Source organism: Pezoporus wallicus, unplaced genomic scaffold (assembly GCF_028554395.1).
Source record: "Pezoporus wallicus isolate ANWC-B61680 ecotype Strahan unplaced genomic scaffold, APGP_CSIRO_Pwel_v1 contig_3058, whole genome shotgun sequence".
Taxonomy (NCBI): domain Eukaryota; kingdom Metazoa; phylum Chordata; class Aves; order Psittaciformes; family Psittacidae; genus Pezoporus; species Pezoporus wallicus.
Window position 1 is genome coordinate 6,093,860 of NW_026641153.1, and position 21,224 is coordinate 6,115,083.

General features: G+C 45.5%; 1 protein-coding gene across 1 annotated transcript in view; it reads left to right on the plus strand.

The window, feature by feature from the left end:
- The window catches only part of CCDC3 (coiled-coil domain containing 3), a 39,467-nt gene extending 23,709 nt beyond the window's left edge, over nucleotides 1-15,758 (plus strand). The window contains exon 3 of the mRNA XM_057422508.1: nucleotides 14,103-15,758. Coding sequence (XP_057278491.1) covers nucleotides 14,103-14,378 — 276 coding nt within the window. The 3' untranslated portion in view covers nucleotides 14,379-15,758. The remainder of the gene's footprint in view (nucleotides 1-14,102) is intronic.
- The last annotated feature ends 5,466 nt before the right edge of the window (nucleotides 15,759-21,224 follow it).

Sequence of the window (21,224 nt, forward strand, 5' to 3'; positions counted from 1 at the left end):
GTGAAGGCAGTTGCTGTAAGCTGTCCCTTTGCTCATATTTAAAACCATGAAAAGAACTTGAAAAGGTCTTTCCCAACCTAAATGATTATGACTGTATGAATGTGACACAGCACACACTGAAATCCCTTGGACACTGCTCATGTATCTAAGCTTATGATTTGCATAACCAGGATTTTCTCTATGGACTTCAATGCCTTGATCTGTGACAAAGAAAGATCCAACTTTTAAATTACAAACTTTTCTTGAATAAACCCCTCATTATTGTAAGCACAGCCAGTGTGCTCCAGTGCCAGGCAATTTATCCAGGATCCTTACTGGAAAATACATTTGCAGATCACCAGAGAGAAGGCTGCAGTGGTAGGCAATGCCTAGCACTACCATTCATGGAAAAAATCTTGGGTTTGGGCTGATACTTTGAATGTGCACAGAGAAGCACTGTGATCATTCTGCATGGGAATGAAGTACCTGACCATAGGTCTTGGCTCCCCTATTGGTCCTGTCCCAACACTATCCAGGCTTTTAATATAGGCCTTTCTGGTATGGACTATAATGGCTCAGGAAATTCTGCAAATCACAGATGTCCTTTAATCCCCATTTTTGGAGATAGAGAATTGAAGCACAGAGAAATACTTCTCACTGGGACTACTTTTCCCCTAACTGATTATTGCCCTGCCTGTAGTGGAAACATCCAGTTCCTTTCCTCTGATTAGGACAGTCATTTTACTGGCCCTCTTTGATTAGGTGTGAAGTACACATGCTGCTTAATGAGAACAAGCTGTGCAGATAACACAGCTCAAAATAATTGTGATTTTGCTTTTCCAAAATAACCATTGCCAAAAGACAAGGCAAGTGCCCTAGTTAAGGGACTAGACTGGAGGCCAGGTCTTGGCTTCCTCATGGTGGCTTTTGGGGTTATTTTTGTCTTTATTGCAATGATTTTAGGCAATTCTTGTGGGGTTGCACGGATGGCGCGTGGTGTGGATCTAAAGGGGGCCTACAAGGTTGCTAGAGAACTAGGGACTGTAGTGATAGGACAAGGTATGATGGATTTAAACTTGAACAGGGGAAGTTCAGGTTAGATATAAGGAAGAAATTCTTTACTGTGAGGGTGGTGAGGCACTGGCACAGGGTGCCCAGAGAAATGGTAAATGCTCCATCCCTGGCAGTGTTCAAGGCCAGGTTGGACAGAGCCTTGGGAGACATGGTCTAGTGTGATGTGTCCCTGCTCATGACAGCGGGTTGGAACTGGATGATCTTAAGGTCCTTTTCAACCCAAACCATTCTGTGATTCTATGGTACTGTGATTGCTACTGCAGGAGCTCTGGGGCGATTCAGATCATCTGCTCTTCGGAGCTGTCCAGAGCTATTGCCCAGCTTGCTATTGCTCAAGTGATGCAATACAAAGCTGGTGAAAGCATAGATAACTTCTGTGTCAGGGAAATGTGAGAGAAGCAAAATGAGCATCCACAGAAGAACTTTGGACTGATAGAGCAAATTAATGTCCTAATCAGATTTAAAGCCCTTGTATGCACGCACATATACAAACGGTAACACAGACTTACAGGGGATCTGCTTGGTACCTTTACCTAAATATTTTGCAAGGAACAATAGCAGATTTTACAGGTAAGTGCACATAACAGCAGGATTTTACAAGATTTTGCAAATCATGGGGCAGTTATTCAGAAAAGAGCCAAAAACCGAAGCAGTGCATGATTGTAATTGTAGCTCAGAGGTATTGCTATGTGCTCGCTGTGTGGTGGTGTGGCGTTTGCTATGTAATTATCTTGCTCCAACACAACTGTTAATTTAGGATTTAACAGTTGAGAGCCACCATTGTAACATTAACCAGCAGTGGAGTGTGTGCTCTATAATTTAGATGCTTGCAGGTAAGAGTTTGCCACAGGACATCCGTCAGCCCCATGGGCATTTTATCCAGTGTAGCCATGGATGCAATCCTCCTTTCCCTGAAACTGGGCTGAAAAGAGGGCTCCAGCCTTGTGTCTATGGGGAGACCTGAGTTACCCTTACCTTAAGGCTTTATTTTCCATGGACATTGTAACCAGTCCTGTGTGTAAAGCTTTTCTCTGTATAATGCATTAAGTTGTGCAGGATGTGACAGGAGTTTCTGATGCTTCTGAGTCTATATGAAGCAGAGCAAAGCAGCAGAGAGAGACTTTGGCCATTAAATATGATGCTGAATTTCAAATATAACTGTATTTCACTGACCCAAAATTCCTACTGAGAATTGAAATCCTGGCTCAGGAACAGGACCCTACCTGAGGGATTGTACTTGAGTGAAACTACAGCTTTTGATTCTATGGAAACAGCCATTAATGCCCTGAATGCTTGGGGCCATTTAAGCACAGGCAAGCAGGAGGGTGGTCCTTAAATATCACATCTCTGCACCTTGAAGACTGGTTATTTGCCAAGCTCTGCCATGCTCAGAGTAGCCTGTTGCCCATTTATTGCATCCAGGGTGGTCCAGGGCCCTTTAAGGATTTACAGCCTACGCAGTGGCTGGAGTTGTGGACAGGCTGCTCTGAGCTGCCTGGTGGGACAGGAATATCTTTGAGTAGCAGTGAGCTCCCATCAGCCAGATGTTAGTGCTTGGAGCTTGTTTTTCAGAGCTGCTGATTAGTCTCTTGGGCATTTTGCCTCTTTGGCTCCTGACATTAGCCAGAGAGCGCCTGCAGATCACAGATGTTTGTTGTTCCACCCCTTTTGTCTTTGGTTCTTCAACCTCACAAAGCTTTTCCACTTCACCGCTGTGGCAACCTGTGGCATTTCCGTGCTTGAATAAGGGCCGAACCTGGTCCTCTGCTGTGCTTATGCCTGTTTGTCACTGCTTGCTCACTGACCTCTCCTGAGGCTGCTTTTGCTGGGCACAGCGAACAGCTCCTTGCTGAGGTTTCCTCTTCGCTCTGGGCTTGCAGAGCAGCTCAGGCAGATGCCTGTCATCAAGCCCCTGTGCTTCGTCCAGTCTGGTTTCGATGCCACTGTGTCCTGGGTTCAGCAGTAGCAGTCATTTTTCCCCTTCTTGGTAGCTGGTGTAGTGCAGTGTTTTGAATTTCAGCTCGGGAACAGAGCTGATAACAAGGATGTTTTGGTTTGGCCAAGGACTTTGTGAGCCACATGCTCTGCCAGGGAGGAGGGGAAGCCAGGAGGAAGCAGAGACAGGACACCTGACCCAAACTGACCAAAGAGGTATTCCATACCACAGCACGTCATGCCCAGGAGGTAACTGGGAGTTAGCCGGAAGGGCTGGGAGACTGCAGGGTTGGAGGAGGTATCGGTCGGAGCTTGGTCGGGCTTGGGGGGCGAGTTATCTGTCAGCGGGTGGTGAGGTGTTGTATTCTGTTCCCTTGTTATTTCCTTTATCATTATTATCATTGGTGGTAGCAGTAGTGATCTGTGTTATACCTTAGTTACTAAACTGTTCTTATCTCAACCCGTGGGAGTTGCATTCTTTTGATTCTCCTCTCCATCCCTCCGAGAGCAGGGGGAGGGCAAGAAAGGGGGGGAAGTGAGCGAACGAATTACCTGACTGGGTTTAAACCACGACACACTGACATAGTTCAGAATCATAGAATGTTTGGTGTTGGAAGGGACCTTAAAGCTCATCCAGTTCCATCCCCCTGTTATGGGCAGGAACACTTTCCACTAGAGCAGGTTGCTCCAAGCCCCATCCAACCTGGCCTTGAACACTGCCACAGCTTCCTTGGGGAACTCATTCCAGTGCCTCACCACTCCACAGTAAAGAATTTTTTCTTTATATCCAACCTAAACTTCCCCTGTTTAAGTTTGAACCCGTTACCCCTTGTCCTATCACTACAGTCCCTAATGAAGAGTCCCTCCCCAGCGTCCTTGTAGCTGCCTTCAGACACTGGAAGGCTGCTATGAGGTCTCCAGACAGCCTTCTCTTCTCTTCTCCAGGCTGAACAGCCCCAACTTGCTCAGCCTGTCTTCATACAGGAGATGCTCCAGCCCCTGATCATCCTCGTGGCCTCCCCTGGACTTGCTCCAACAGCTCCATGTCCTTATGCTGGGGACACCAGATCTATATGCAGTACTCCAGGTGGGGTCTCATAAAAGAAGAGAGCAAGCCCTCAAGGTTTCACAGGTCCCTTATTGCTTTTAGGGAAAGCCTTAATTAGAACCTATTGTCCTGCTCCTGCCATGGCAGGGGCGTCTCCAGCTGTGTGCCTAAGCATGGTGTTACAGTTGTTTCCACACAGCTCAGCTCTGTTTGAGTACCTGCTCCCTGCTCTAAATTAGTTTCTCTGACTCACTCTTCAGATTAATATCTGTCTCTCCATCGACCGTAGAAAGAGCCCAGAAAGCCAGTATTTCCCACCCAGGATCTAGGTTAGATGCCTTAAGCAGGGTGGTGCGAAGACAACCCCAAAGAACCCACCAAACACAAGTAGATGCAGGTCTGAGTATATCCTTTTCACACCCCCTGCTTTTCCGCAGCTGAGTGGACTTAACAAATGAGGTAAAATGGCTCCAGCAGTTTCTATGGATGCTCAGGAGAGCTATAGACACCTCAGCGGCTGAGGAGAGCAGGTTGCCCCAGGGCACCTTCATTTGCTCTTTGAACTCCAGAAGCTGTGCACAGCAGCAGTGCATGCCCAGTGCTTCCAGCCAAGCCTGCAGCCAAGGAAATCCTATCTGTTTGTAAAGGCAGCTGAGCTGCAGCAGCGTATGTGAAGTACAAAGCCAAGACATTCAGAGCGGAGGGATTTATAGAGGAACACGACTTTTATAGATGTTGCGTTAACTTTAAACATTTGCCTTTCTCAGCATGGATTCTCCTCTTGTGCAGAAAACTTCCCCTAGGTATGATAAATTTTTTTCGGGGGGGGGCGGAACATGGACTCCACTTACAGTGAATATCCCTGTTTCTGTGTTTTCTTGAGAGGCAACTTTTAGTGCATTGCAGTCACACTGTGGCCATTTGCCAATGCCCCCCCCGCCCCAGCCTGCTGGGATTTGCTCTGCTTCTCTCTTTCCTCATCTTGACTTAGAGATGACAGAGAAGCAAAGGCTTTTTCAAACCATATTTTATTTACATTTACTAATATGAGTCCCTCCCTTCTCCTCTTGGCAAGATGTGGGCACTGAGCATCTGTGCTCTGAATCTGTCAAGGAGTCAGGTCTGGCATTGCCTTGCCCACAGGTGGTTTTGAATTCATTAAGCCCTTCATCAATATTGTTTCCCTGTTTCCGTGTGCCTCCCATACTCCCATGCCTCAGCTCTCCCACCTATTACTTTTTCACCCCTAACAGCTATGTTTAATCCCAACCTCAGCTCTCAGACATCCATATCACACCAAAACAACAACCACCTCTGTTCCACCCCCAGGGAACTCCTACAAATTGTCATACATTAGTCTGAAGTAAACCATACTTAAATCTCAAACCAGGTATAACCCTGGTTTAAACTAGTCTTATTCTCACATAAATTACTATTGGTAAAGAAAAGTATGTTTCCTTACCAGCTGATGCTGTTTTTCAACTTCAGCTGAATCTAAGGATGGCATATTTGAATGTATTGTACTTCCTGCAGTGCTACCCTGCTATAGGGTGTATCCAGTTTATTAACCAGGACCATTAAATTAAATGAAGGTTCAGGGAGGTGTTATAATATAGAGTAGAGGTCAGCTCATTCAAAAGTCTACACTGACATTTCAATAAACAGCAGCAAAGCTTAAGATGCTGTTCTGATCAGCAGTTTCTCATTTCCCTGTGTTCCCATCAGTAAGAGGGTAGGACACAATGCACTGTTTCTGGGTCCTGCTGGTCTTATCCTTTTCTTGGTATTTAATTAATTTGCTGTGTGTATGTATGAGGGGAATAGTGACCTAATCCTATTGAAATACAAGCCAACTAAAACAAGTTTAGCTTGGAGACGCGGTCACACAGCAACTCTGAGTTGGAGTACAATACACTTGAGGTAAGCTATATTGGCAAAGTAATTTAAGGCATAGCAGACCTAATTAGTTTTATTGTGGTAATAATAACATGAGGTGGGGAAAAAGCTGAGGTGGAAATTAAAGTGGATAGCAAGATTTGGAAAGTTTGGTAGCTGTGGAAATGGAAACTTTTTGTACGTGTTATAGAAGAAAAGCCTCTTACTGAGACTTTTGAAGCCCAGCTGCAGCTGCATCCCTAGCTCTGAGCACCAAATAAAAAGGGGGGTAAAAAAAGGAAAAGCAAAAGCAGTAACTGTGTAACTCAGTCATTTTCAGCATTCAGGCAGAGCAAAATGCAGAATCTAGGAAGCCTGTTTTGTCCGGTAGACTTAAACCTTCTTCTGTTCTCAGCACCTAAATTGCTTCTAGCTACAGAGGAAAGGCTTTGTTTTTCTTTATTAAAAATATTTTCCTTTAAGCTCAGCATAGTTGAGATGTGTAGTGCACTTTATGTAAGTGTCATTTGCCTATAAGCAAGCAGCTTAATCTTAATCTGCCTGCACCATGCACTCTCCAGGAACAGGACAGAGGAATATCTACCACCCATGCATGGTACCTAGAAGGAACTAGAGCAGATGCTGCAATTGTATTGTATTGTATTGATGCTTGGATTGTATTTGCAATCTATATCTTGCAGATAGATATGTTGCTAAATCCATGTCTTTGCAGTGAGCTCTCTATATCCCCTGTAACAGGGGTGGAGAGACAGAAACCGTGTCCTGGCTGCTATCCCTGCTTTTGCATGCTAAGGAGGCATGTGCTGCCACACAGTTCATTATTTCAATGGCCACCCTGAGTATTTCTGATGGAGGGAATCACAGTGGGGTGAGATGGGTCTCAGCAAAAGGCTGGCAGGGTGGCACTGCCTGTCCCTGGGGGCTAGACCCTTGTGATGTCTGTAGGACTCTCTGCTTCCCACCATCCCTGATCCATCTCAAAGGGTAAACACAGCCCTGCCTTAAGCCAGGAGTGGTGCAGAAGGCTGGGAAGCTCTTGAGAATGAAGAAAGCACAAGGTATGGAGCTGAGCACTGAGCCCAGTGCTCTGTGGATACAGCCAGGCGAGGAGGAGGACGGCTGCTCCTGCTAAACCACTTAGACACGAGACTTGACTGCCGCTCCCCTCCCAGATCCACCACCACATTCCTGTGGCATCTTGGGCGAATCGCTCGGAGGAACGTTTTCAAAGGAAACAAGGCGAGAGCAGAGCCCCTCCGCCTCGGAGTGACGGGAAAAGCAGCCGGCTGGCTCTTGGTGTGCCTCCCTTGCTGCCTGCATGGTCAGCGAGGAGTGGAAAGGGACTTGGAGATGCCCCAGAGTGAAGTTCTGTCCTTTTGATTTATTTTTCTCTTCCTGGAGACCTTCTGTCTCCCACTGACTGGGCAGGGAGTTTAGGGATTTACTGTCAGGACTGACTTATCTGCTCACTTGGCACAAGAGAGGTGACTGTGGTAGGCAGCCTGGCTCATATCCTACACCTTTTGTTTTTCCTCTTTCCTGCTTTCTTGATGAGTGTGGTTTCTATTCTTGTTAAACCATCGCCTTTTTTGCTTTGCAAGTATAGAGAATAAGGTGTTGATCCCTTCCTGGGTACTGGCAGTGACGAGTCCGAAGACACATTTTCACCTCCATCCCCAGTCTTGGCAGAGAGGATTGTCTGTGACTGTCCCGTGGTGTCTTTGCATCCCCCCTCCTCAGCAGCATTTCAAAGTGTCTGGGGAAACCAATGACACCGCACAAGCTACAGGCATGGTTTGGGGGCCAGGAACCTCTCTCTAGGTACATCCATGGCTTCATTAGCCCTCAAGTGCCTCCTAATCCCCCTGTGTTCCATAAAACCACCCCAGCCTGGGAACAGAGGTGAAAGGTCTGGGAGTTCAAAGGCAAAGGGTAGGGTTTTGAAATGGGTGCCTGCAGCACCCACTGCAGATGACAGCCACCAACAATCCAGACACTTGCCAGAGAAGATCTGCAAAGCACTTAATCTTGGGGAAATATATTTTCCTTAGAAGATCTGTTGTTCAGTTTAAGATCATAATTTAAGAACAAGAATAGGTTGTATTTTTCCTTGTGAGCAGCTCTCCTCCCTGTGAGTAAACCATCCTCTGTGCTGAGCTGGTGCCTTGATGGAGCTGCTGGCACTCAGACCTTATGTCACAGCTTGTAAACACCATTCACATCTTCCTGGTACGTGGGCCCTTCTCAGCTACTCATGGGGATGTCAGTGCCAAGTATTACCCAAGAGACCAGCCAAGAGGCTGTCCAAGAGCTGCCCCTGGCAAGCCCTCCAATGATTCTTGGGATGGTTTTCCTCCAAGCAGTGGTTTGATGTAGACTGGAACAAACAGGGCTGTTTTTAAAGACTCATGATTGCTCATGGACATGGATTTGGGTGTTTCCAGGGCAAGATTCTCCAAACTCCAAGAACAGTATCTGCATGCTGCCCTTGCAACCTGCTCCAGGTAGATAGAGAAGCCAGCTGACATTTAGTGGGACTCGGGGTGGGATCCACCTCAGTCTGAGCTAGTGGGGCAATGGAGATGTGTCCCCAAAAGTGGTCCACCTGAGGCAGGTGTCTAAGGTAGGCAAGAAATCTCCCCTTGGATATGCCATTTCTCTCCAGTGATGATTGGGAAAGGTGAGATGGTTTGCCTTGACTGGCTGCATCTTAGGAGCTTAAAGTGAAAATCTGCTTTTAGAGAGCAGTGAAATGGGAAGAAAGGTGCTGAGACAACTCGGGGGGGGGGGGGGGAGGCCTGGCAAAGGCTCCCTGCAGGTAATGCTTCATACCCCAGTGAAGTCCCCATCTCTAGTATTTCAAATGAAGTGGAGGCCACAAGTCCTACACCTCCCATGGCAAATGCTGACCCAACAATCAGTAAGGTAAGATAAGAACAGCCGCAATCAATACTCTCTCTATTCTTACATATCCTGGTGATGCATAGAAAGTCCCAGGGTGAAATCCCAGCTCATCTCCATTAATGCCAGTGATGATGGATCTGCCCTTGGGGCCCCGATTTGGTACCTCTGAAAAGTGCAGTCTTGCAGCAAGCAGAGGTGGTTTAACCCAGCACTACCATTCCCCCACCACTTGACCCAAGGGGATGGTTTAACAGTGCTGACAGGGGCTTTTCCACACTTCATCAGGAGTGTTAGTCTTATCTAAAATGTTCCCATAACTGGAGGTTAAGTCACTCCATCCCAAACCCAATGCCCTTTGCTGCCAGACCCTTCCTGCTATCCTTTGCCACACTGTCCATCTTTCTATCCAAATGCTCATGCCCATGTAGCCTGCTAAAAGGGGTTGAACAGAAGGAGGAAGTGATGCTCAGGATCTGAAATGTGGCTATGGCAAGGCAGGGCTCAAAGGGGACCATCCTGGCCAGGAGAGGTGAATATTCTGTATGTGCCCTTATGAGCTTCCCCAGCAGCTCAGAGCCCTTAGGAAAATGAGTCCTGATGGAGTTAAAGAAAAATAAAGAGCTATGTTTGGCTACTGAGCCCCTTGAGAGAGAGTTCATGAATTATTGCAGTGCGGAGACAAATAGAGCTGGAGGTACGCACTTCATGCTGCATAAGGTTTTGATTTAAGATGTTTTATATAACTTGAACAGCAGTAAAGCACAGAGCAGCAAGTCAACATACAGCAAATGCAGTGTTTGCCTTTGCTGCAGAGCAGATTTATAGCAGGGAAAGGCAAGAGGAGAGTGGTGTGGGGATGGGGTGAGGTTGCTGGGATGCAGTGCAAAGGAGGCTCAGCAGGACCTGTGCTTCCCAACCTGCAGTGTTTCCAGATTCATTTCTTCTACCAGATGTTCCCAATAGGTTGCACACGGGCAGTGCTCAGTCTAGAATGTTAAAGGAGCATCGTGGCTACGCACTGCTCCAGTGAAGGAGTCAGCAAGAAGATCTGAGGGCAAAAAAACAATGACCCATGCCCAGGTCTTCTAAACCCATGTCATGTCCATGCAGAGATCAGTCTTATTGTCACACATTCAAAGACATTCCTACAGTCATCTTGCCTGATGACACCCTATATCTAAATGTCTAAAAAGACTGTCTGTTGTGAAAGGTATTCTTAAGATACCTGAAGTGAAAGACTTTTAGGTAGTGGAGCTCCAGTGCTTTTTAGCAGTGCTGCCCCAAGGGAACATGCATGAGGAGCTAGCTAGAACTCAGCTCCTCTCACTTTAGTAGACGAAAGGCAAGACTTGGGTGCCATTGCTGGGTTTTGAATTATTTGAGCTCTGTAACACTAACTTCAGCCATTTAAGGACAATTTGTGGTGGATGAACACTGCCATCATGCCTTTCCTATCCACTGTTCCGTTCAAATGAAGCTTCTAGAAGGCAGATGTATGTGTCTGTCAATCAGGCAATTGTATATATATATACGTCAGTTCAGGGTGTTTGGTAAAGGGTTCACATGCCTGTAACGTGATGCTCCAAAAATCAGTTTTATTTGTTACAGTGCTGATTTGTTTGGCAGATGGACAGATCTTGTAAATCATCTAGATGTGGTGAAACTCAAAACCGGGTATATTTGTGACAGGACGTTTCAGACAAATACTCAGATATATTTAATTTGTAGTTTCACAGCTGTAGGCTGTCCAGGATAAATCCTAAGGCTCTATATGTTTCTTGTGCTACCCTTCTTGTGACATCTCCTGATAATGCTCTGGACTCGAGTTAACTACTGCTGAGGAAGCCTTGCTGACATAACTGTGGAACTGAAACAAGCAGAGGAGCAGACAGAGATCTCCACAACAAACAACTCTTCTGAACTGTGGGGCATTAGAGAACATAGCTTAAAGGAAACCTAGAAAAAATAACCCATTAGTTTTTCTCAGGAGCTATTTCCTGGTCCTCCTTGTTTCCCAGGTCTGGGGGCATGTATGCCATTGCTTAACTGCTGCTATTGATACCATGTGGGGATAAGAGTTGTGAGCTATCCACCCTTTCCTTCAGTGGCACTAATTGGAACTGGCTCCTCAGTGACCTACCTTGCTGGATAAAGATTTCATTGTCCCTTAAACATTGCATAAACTGCCCCATCACCACCACCTTTTACTGTACCTGTTGTGTCAAGCTATGATGCGGAATAGCAGCACAGGCCAGTCCCAGAAATGCCTTTGGACTAAGGTTTGCTCTGGATGGTTGTCAGTGCAAACTGTGCACGTTTCTATGTGCATGATACCACCTAAAATGGGGTGTGAAACTCTTTTCTGTAGATAGGCTCCATAGGGAAGATTGCGTAATGCTGGGATATCTCATCTGGCTGTAAACAACAGGTATTCAAATACCAACACGGACCAAAGGCTGGTTAACTTCTCACCTATGTGTTCAGCAGCTGGATTAGTTAAACTGGCTGAGCTGTGCTCCTAGCTATTGCAGTTGCACAGTTCTCAGCACCTTGGCTGCACCCATGTGGGCCACGGCCTTAGCAGTAAGAGCAAGGGTAGGATAGCACCCTTGTTTAAACATCACCCCCACTGCAGAGCTGTGTGACAATTGTTGTTTGTGACCAGTGTGTGAGAATGTGAGGACTCCACCTTGTTATTTTTCCCCATGTAGAAGGAGCAAAGAGTTTATTTTTCAGCTGGTAGTCCTGTGATTGCAGGCAGGCATCCAGCTATCAAGCTGTGCTCTTCCTATCACCTACCCTATTGGTAAACAAAGCTGTGCCTGTCCAACAGTACCCCAGTGTTTTATAACTGTGTTGCTTTAGTCATCTCTCTGGATATATCCGGACAATTTAAGATCTAAACGGTTGGTTTCAGAATGGAGAGGGAGTGCAAAAGCCAGTGAGCTGGATAGCTTTTGATGGTGTTTGAGAACTTTCTGAATGACTATGTGGAGCTGGATTACCTCTGCTGACAGATGACTAACCTCAGAAAGTTTGGGAGTGCCTGTGGGATGAGGCTAATGCCATCCCTGATGTCTGCCATCAGATATTACCATTCCCCTAGCAGTCAGCTCAGACAGATGAGACATAGTTGGGTTCACACAACCTCACACTCCAGCTGTGTGAATTGTTTGTTCCTCTGCATTGGACTATGTTATATGCCGTGCCTATCACTGCATCGATGGAAAAGGCAAGAAATCCCTCATGAAGTAGAGTTTCCACCTCCTGTCTTCCCAGCAAACGTCTTTTCCTAACTCAGTGCTCTCCTTTGCAGGGATTTAAATTCAAGAAGTGTTCTGCTTGAAGTTTTGCAAGGGTTTGGCAAACACAAAAGCCAAGATGTGCTGGCTGTTTTCAAACAGCACTTGAAATGAGTTGGCATCAAAACCAAACTCCCTCCTCTTCAGTGCAATTTCTGGCCCTCTATCTGTGAGCTCCCAGTCTCCCTTGTATGTATTTATAAAAGAACCCTTATGAGAGGATGGTCGGAGCAAGCATTTGCTTTTTAGCAGAGCACTGCAGTGCTTTTGCACCAGAAACAAGGGCTCATGGGGACTGGAAGCAGTTGCTGTGTTTGTGTTGACTGGCCAGGGCTTTCAGCTGCTGGGGGTTTCCAAAGCAAATGAAATGTTATTCATCAAAGCGGGCTCCCTCCCCTACTTTCAGTTGTTGAAAATACTACAAAGCAAGATGGAAAGAAACATGTAATCCTTCATCATCACAGTGAGGATTTACTTGTTTATTTAGATTCCCTGTCTGTTCCAAATGTTCTGCCAGAGAAAGCCCATCCAGGCTCCAGGAGTGCTTGACACACACACACAAAATAATCTAGATGTATATAGGAGATAAATGCAGCAGAAGACTCTGCCTCTCCTCACATTGTACCAGTGCAGGAATTAGCTGAAAGTCCCACTTGCACAGTAAAATATCTCAGGACGCTTTTCGTAGGAAAAGAAGGAAGGAGGGACATCACCCCAGGCAGAAATAGATTTTGATGGTGGCTTCTCTTTTCCTGCTTGCAAAACGTGGCCCATGGAACTTGGTGCCTTCGTAGCCAGTGAAAAGAGAGAGTTGTGTTCAGTGATTCCTCCCACTTGATTCCACCCTCTTGAAGGGTGTCTCTCCCTGCAGACATTATGGGAGAAACCAAAAGAGAGGAGCCCAGACACAAGTCTCACTTTTAGCTGCTTAAGAGAAGGCAGCTGAATCCCATCCCAAGTGACACTGTCCATCAGGAACACAACTCCTTTGCATTGAAACGAGCCAGCAGCCTCTGTAGCTGGTGTTTCTCATCCCATTCCTATTACTGGACGTACAAATGGGAAGCAAGTCAGAAACAGGAGACTGTGAACATGGCAATCACATGTAGCTGAGATATAGACTCATCCTAGGATGAGTTAGTAGAGGAAGAACAGATGTTTTACTCTTGGACCACAATGCAATGCAGTGAATTTGAAGATGCCCTGTGAGCTGCTCTTCTAGTGATGCCTTGGGTGCAGCAGCTTTGAAGCTGGCTTTTTTTCTTGCCTACCTAAGAGCCAAAGGCATGAGCGGACATCAAGAGCTGGATGTTCCTCCTGGGGGCAATATTGCAATATGTTGGAAAGAGGCAGAATGCGAGGGGTAGTTTTCAGCCAATAACCCCCTCAAAAAATCAATTCTATTAAAGTTATGGGGTCTTAAATGCTTCTAGGGACAGATGAGAATTTACCCTTTAGGGTTTTTTGTGAAAGAAGCCCATATAATGAGGTGTTTAAGATAACTCAGTTCTTGAAAAAGCAAACCCAAGCAGTCTGTGTTTTGTGGGTGCTGTCCCCATTTCACATGTTGATGTAAAGAAGAAAGGGCAGGCTTGCATCAAAATCTGGGGTTTCTGAAGGGCTGCTAAGCTGAATCAAACCTAGAGTTTTCCAAAACTGACACCCCTTGGCCTGAACTCGTTTCTTACCAGAAATGCAATGTAGTGGGCTGGACAGGTCTGTCAAAACAGCTCATAAAAGTAATTGTGGATCATTAGTGTCATTAAAATCAGCAGTTTTTTGTCTTTTCTGAGTATAGAAATGAAAGAGAGGATTTTACTAAAAAAGGTATGAAAATAGTATAGAACTTCCAAAAAAAGCATTCTGCTTTTGTAGAACTGTGGGGTGTTTCAAGGAACCCCTTGCTTTAATAAGCTTTTGAGTGAAGCTCACTTATTTTTGTGTTGTTTCTCCTGTCCCCTCAGCTCATGTGCTCCTCAGTGCAGAAAGCCCTGTTTGAGGAGGAGGACAGAGTGAAGAAGCTGCAGCAGAAAGTGGCGACGCTGGAGAAGAGGAACAAGCAGCTGCGAGATCGGGTGAAGAAAGTCAAGAGGTCTCTCCGGCAAGCCAGGAAAAACACCAGGCACATGGAGCAAATGAACCGAAAGCTCAGTGAGAAACTTTCCTCTGCCGGTGGTCAAATCCCCTATATTAACTCTTTGAAGCAGGAGAACTCTCATGCTACCTACCTTAAAGTATAATGCAAGAGTGAGTGCTCAGGCCAATGGTAATGGCGAACTTTGCCTGCATTAGGTCAGGATCTGGTCTTCACACCTTGTCTACACCTCTTCAAACCTTGCATGGGAAACAGATTTGAACTTGCTTTAGACACAGAGCTAGATTAAACAAGAATACAAACTGGATTTGGCTGTGTGTTGTTGGCACAGCCCAAACCCCTCATCCTCGCTGTCCTCAGTGGACCAGACAGTAATGTGTGCTTCTCCAACCTCACCCCCTTCCACCTCTGTCACCAGATTCAGGTTGTTTTTGATGAAGGTGGCATGGGCCCCATGCGCCATTGCAGGCACTCCATTTGCAGGAGCTCTTCTTGCCAACTCCTCACATGGGCTGGGTAAGCAAGGCCAGGGGATATATGGATATAGATGCTGTGGGAAGAATGCAGACATGAACGCTCTTTGCTGCATCATCATGCCCAAGGTCTCAACCACGCTTAAGCTTGACTCAATTCTACACCCAGTGTCTGAGCAAAGGCCATGTCTGGGATACAGTCAGTTTGGGCCTCTCTCCAAAATGAAGTATAGATGTGCCCAAATTGCCTTAAGATGCTTATAGATGTCACTAGGCATTCTAAATAGAAATACCTAGTATTTTTTATTTTACCAGGAAGTGCCTCAAGGGTCTCAGTAACTCCGTCAGGTGCCTTTAGCATTGCCCAGCCAACAAGGGTTGGAAACACATCATTTTGAGATTGTGTCTAGGACCTAATCCAGCTCCAACAGTCAGGAGTGGACTTAGCCTGACTATTAGTGCGTGTGGGATCAGGACCAGCAGGCAGTTACAGATCCCATTTTCAAGCAGGTTTCATTTACAGTGTGGTCAAGGCTTCAAGTTTTGTAATCACTGTTTGAGGTATATTGGAGGTTGCTGGGCAGCCTCACTTAGTTACACTTAGATACTGTAGAGACCACATCAATATTGACAGGGCATTAAAAATTAAGGTAGTTTATATATGTATATATTTTAAAAACCTATAGAAAATATTTTTATTACACATTTGATATAGTCTAAGATCTTAAGATATGAAGCAAATCCCATTTCTTGGTTATCTCGTTAAAACAGAAGTTCATCACATCCTTTATTCAACATTTACAAATTGTCTTGTGCTCAAGTAGCATAGGTTAAGGAATCAGTATCTGTGGCTAACATTTTCAGCGGTGTTAATGTACCAGCGCATGTCTTGGGTCTTGTTACTCAACCAACTTTCTTCGTAACAGGGCCCCATAAGGAGAGAAAGATAGAAGAGTTTTTGTGGTTTTCTTCCTTTCTCAAAGTAGTTTTTCTTATTCCAAGCATGAGACACAAGTGCAGATATGCTTCAGGGGCTGCTTGCTCAGCCCTTGGCAACACTGACAAAACACCAGAGCTAAACCTCATTCATACAAGGTGGACCAATGCAGATGATCTTCAACACACAGATGAGATCTTCAGCAATAACAGTGCGCAAACCAGCACTCTGATCCTAACTCTCCCCACTTCCCAGACCACTGCATGGTCTACCTGCTATGTCTCAGCACTCAAGGTTAGAGTATATCCAGGCCACAGCCCTGCTAGACCATGCTTTAACTCTCCCTGCACTAGGAAAAGCCCGTATCAACTTTCAGCCATGAGATTCAGTCCAAGCTGGACTCAGAAGTTAAGCCTTGTGTTGGCTTCTAGGATGCTGCTGAGCTTAATTACCTTCCAGTTTCACTCCTTTTGGAAATAGAGCTTTCTCCACACCCTCCCTTGAAATAATACTGGCATTTCTTAAGATTCTGACTCCTCCACAAGCTCCCCTGGTTTCAAAGGCTTCACCTACCAAATCAGCACAATTTGAGTTGGTTTGTGCTGTAGTCAGCAATGCTGTTTCCTGACAATTACTACAGACCTAAGGCTTCCCTAGAAGCCATCAAGAGATTTTAACTCCAAAATCCAAATCCATAGGAAAGTAACTACTTTTTTTGTTTGGTTGGTTCTGATTTCCAAACTGCTGTTTAAATAAATGAACTGGTTTTTTTTCCTGATATTGGTATTAAAAGCTTGTGTTTGAATTCTTTTTTGTTAATAAAAATATTCTCCTCTGGTATTCATTCATGTTTTATAAATGCTTGTATAAAGCTGAGGAAGTATAGTTAATATAGCCTTACCTCTGCTATTCTTACAGATTTTCCACACACAGTGTTGAAAATCCTTTACTTCTGGCTGATTCTTCTGTCTCTTGATTAAAATATTGGGATTTTCTCCCTATTTCCCCCTTTCTCTAGCTTGAAAAAAGTAAACCAGCTTGTTCTCCTTGTCACTTCTGTGAGAGTTTTATTTGCAAAGGGAACAAAACAACCCAAAAGCAAAGTTCAAACTCAACCCAAAATGTTGCCTTTGGGTACAAACCCAAAAAATAGTTTCCTTGTGAGTTTTTTTTCCTTTCATTCCTTGGGTTTGGATCATTCCCAGAGATAAGGACTAGCAGTCAGACCAGATCACCAGTTAACCCTCTCAGCAAAGAACAGGGGATGATGCCAAGCCCAAATAAAAATGCTATTGAAGTGTCACCTCTGACTGCCTCTCGCTGGTAGTAGTAGCCACAGAGTGACCAGGGAGGCAGTATGGACAGGAAACAGGAATGGAAACTGGAATTTGGTTGCATCCATTCAGGTTGGTACATGCCACATAGGGCCTGACACATACTCTAATGTTTAGACTCACTCTGCATCAGCTTCAGGGACCAGCTAATCTGGAATCCCACTAAAAGGGCAAAATTTCATGCCATTTGCCAAATCAGTGTGAAAGGCATGATGGAATGTGTTCCTTTTGAAGAGCTACGTGGGAGAGACTGGGGTGCAGAAATGCAGAGGAGGTTGGCATAGCTGGATGGGATGGCATAGAAATCAAAAAAATCCTGGAAAAAATGAAAAACAACAACAACAAAAGAAATCAGAAGTGTATAGATGAGGAAAGCAATTGGTTAGAAGCAACACCATATGTGGCAGCCTCCCATGAAAAGTTAAAGATGCTGTACAAATCAATAACATCTGCTTCTGCAAACACACCAGGAGCCTGAAGACTGCCAGAATGTCTGCAGGGCCAGTGCTAGGGGTTCCCAGAGCAGATAAAGCCAGAACCAGAGGCAAGGAGAGGAGTTTCGGCAGCTGTGTTCACTTTGGAGGAATTCAGGGATGCTCCAATGGCTGAATCAGTTTTTCCTCATGGATCCACAGGATGACATGGAGAAAGAGCAAAATGAATAGTGATAAATTGCAAGGACAGAGAGCAAAAAGGTATGAACAGTAACAAAGAGTAGACTTAGCTGCGTGATGCTGGGTGAGTGACTGACAACAAAAGTGAGATGCAATGTAGGTAATGTAAAAAGATATTAAAGGGAGAAAATAAAAACAGGCCTATCTTTTCACACAGAAGGAGATGCTCTGAGCTGGCACCAGCTAGCTATAATCATTGTATACAATTCGTGATAAATTAGTCAATAGATTGAATCAATCTAGTATCATGATGACAGAGAGGTTGCATCATATTCAATAAAAACATTACCTCAACACTTAGCTGCAATCAAAATGGAGCTTAAGCGGTAGAAATTGTTTGGAAAGGGCTAGAGACCATAATTACACTGCTAAGTATGAGGGATGCCTACTTCTGGGATGAAGGGTGCGTTATTTCATGTCTCAAAAACAGGTGCCTAATAGGAAAGGTATAGTGAGAGGCAACAAGAAAAATCCCCAAAACAAAGTAGCTTCATATGAGAAGCAACCATGTTTTCCAGGACTTTGGGCTGGAGGAGAAAGAGGAGAATGACAGAGGTGAAACAGGACAGTGGAAATTTGGGGACTGTCCTCTTTTCACCACATGCCTCTGTTGTGCTACTTCAGTCACTGGTTAAACTTTTGCAAGGTTTGTGTGTCTCACCAGAGCTGAAGCAGATACTTCAGGTGCTCATCTGCACCCAAAAAAGCACCTTCTGTCCTTAGACTATACAATAGGATTTGATGGGTTTTTTGAAAGTCGATGCTTATAGAGCAAAGTACTGTATAGTATATATATATATAAATAATATAATATAAAATCAGTATTTGCTTATAGAGCAAATAAACTGTATAATTTTCTTTTAAATCCCAAGCACTCTTCTGATTTAACAAACCTACCTGGGTAGTTCAGGAAGAACTATATAGTAAAGCAGGATTTATGGAGAGCAAACCATGTTAGCAGCTTTCTCTGCTCCTTAACACCCAAACTGTTGAGAAAAGAATGACTTCCATATGTTTGAACAATAATTTAAGGAAATAGCCATGTTACTCTGTTTGGGTTTGAGCAGGAGAGGTTTTCGGACCAGAAGAGCACAGTGGTGTTCAAAGCTGTATCAATAAAGCCCATTTCTAATACTCAAAACTTCTCACCTAGCTAGGTAATCTCTCATTAATGATGCAAAAGACCCCAAATTAATTGTGGAGAGCAGATAAAATTGACAAGGTCTGTCATTCTTTCATATAATAAATCCAAGTAATTGCAAGGAAAATTCATTTTCCTTCCCATTTAACCCCAATTATTTTCATTTAATCAAATAAACGTTGCTATTTTCCTCCAGACCAGACCACTTTGTGTGTGAAACATCTTTTCCAACATGCACTTGGTTCTAGGCATGTTTCTAATCCCCTCAACCAAACACGGAGAGCAGCACAGCATGTCACAGCATACATGGCATGGATAGGAGGGCTCAGTATCTCTGGCTGCCTCAGCAGGAAACCAGACCAAGTCGTCCCAGCAGGGACTTTCCAAGTGGCATTGGAACTAATGCCTGGGGAAGCAGGCACAACACAGAGGTAGAGGGGCAGGAGTGATGCTGTCTTTCTGAGGAATCAGCTTTTGGTAGGTCAAGGTTTGCTGTAGATGATACCAAGTTGGGTGGGACCTGGGGATGCTGACTGATGGAGCTGAACGTGAGCAGCTTGTGCCGAGGCCAAGAGCATCCTGGCCTGTATCAGCACCAGTGCAGCAGCAGGGCCAGGGCAGTGATTGTGCCCCTGCACTGGGCATTGGTGAGGCCGCACCTCGAATCCTGTGTTCAGCTCTGGGCCCCTCACTACAAGAGAGACATTGAGGTGCTGGAGCAGGGCCAGAGAAGGGCAACGGAGCTGGTGCAGGGCCTGGAGCACAAGTGTGATGGGGAACGGCTGAGGGATCTGGGGTGTTCAGTCTGGAGAAGAGAAGGCTCAGGGGGGACCTCATCGCTCCCTACAACTGCCTGAGAGGAGGATGGAGCCAGGAGGGGGCTGGGCTCTGCTCCCAAGGAACAAGGGATGGGACAAGAGAAAACGGCCTCGAGTTGTGGTTTACGCTGGATATGAGGAAAACGCCTTCACCACAAGGGTACTGGGACAGGCCGCCCAGGGCAATGGTGGATTCACCATCTCTGGAGGTATTTAAAAGACGTGTGGTGCTTGGGGACATGGTTTAGTGGTGGACTTGGCAGTGCTGGGGAATGGACTCAATGATCTTACAGGTCTGTTCCAACCTAAATGATTCTATAATTCTATGACTTGGTTGGTTTTCCATTCGATGGGCTTGGTGGCATCACGCCACTCTCAAGGTGCCTGACTACTTCTGATGAGAGTGTCCTAGCAATCACTTGCTGCTTTGGTTAATGCTAGTTGTCCACCATGGCATCTCCCACTCTGGTTACCTGCCTACGAATAGTGTCTTTTTTTCTTTTTACTGCAGTTTTCCAGAAACAAGGAGCCATTTCTCAGAACAAGGTGGTGGTGCTGAATAATTGTTTAATTGTTTTGCAACACTAAATTTAATCCAGGAAGAGACATTTTCTTTGGCAGGCTCCCACTTTGGAGTCATGACAAATTTGGCAGAAGTCCGCTCACATCCTTATACCCTGCTGCCCCAACAGAAACCAGCAGGAGGCCTTTGAAATGTCTTGGTTTTGCAATGCACACATGCTCAGCAAAGCTTTGGAGTGCTTCATGGCTAAAAACACAGCAAATGCCCTTAATGAAGCTGGGCCTGTCCTGGGTCATCATTCCAAGTGGACAGCCGAGCTGCCACAGACAGCAGCACAGACAGCCCATGCCAGAGCAGATAAACCCAGGTTTTTATTGTATCTCCAGCTCAAGGAGGCCTCTGCAGTGCCCTGGGGTTGGGACCTATGCTGGGGAAGGCAATGGTCTGTGCATGCAGAGAGCTGCCATAAGGACAAGGGTGCTCCAATGAGTTCAGAAAGGTGATCATAGAATCATAGAACAGTTAGGGTTGGAAAGGACCTTAAGATCATCCAGTTCCAACCCCCCTGCCATGGGCAGGGACACCTCACACTAAACCATGTCACCCAAGGCTCTGTCTTACCTGGCCTTGAACACTGCCAGGGATGGAGCATTCACAACCTCCCTGGGCAACTCATTCCAGTGCCTCACCACCCTCACAGTAAAGAACTTCTTCCTTATATCCAATCTAAACTTCCCCTGTTCAAGTTTTAACCCATTACCCCTTGTCTTATCACTACAGTCCCTAATGAATAGTCCCTCCACAGCATCTCTATAGGCCCCCTTCAGATACTGGAAGGCTGCTCTGAGGTCTCCATGCAGCCTTCTCTTCTCCAGGCTGAACAGCCTCAACTTTCTCAGCCTGTCTTTGTACAGGAGGTGCTCCAGCCCCTGATCATCCTTGTGGTCTCTTCTTCACTTGTTCCAACAGGTCCATGTCCTTTTTATGTTGAGGACACCAGCACTGCACACAGTGCTGCAAGTGAGATAAGGAGTAGCAACAGGAAAGAAACAAACTGGAGCCCCCTTAGGGCCAGGGCCAGAACTTGTCTT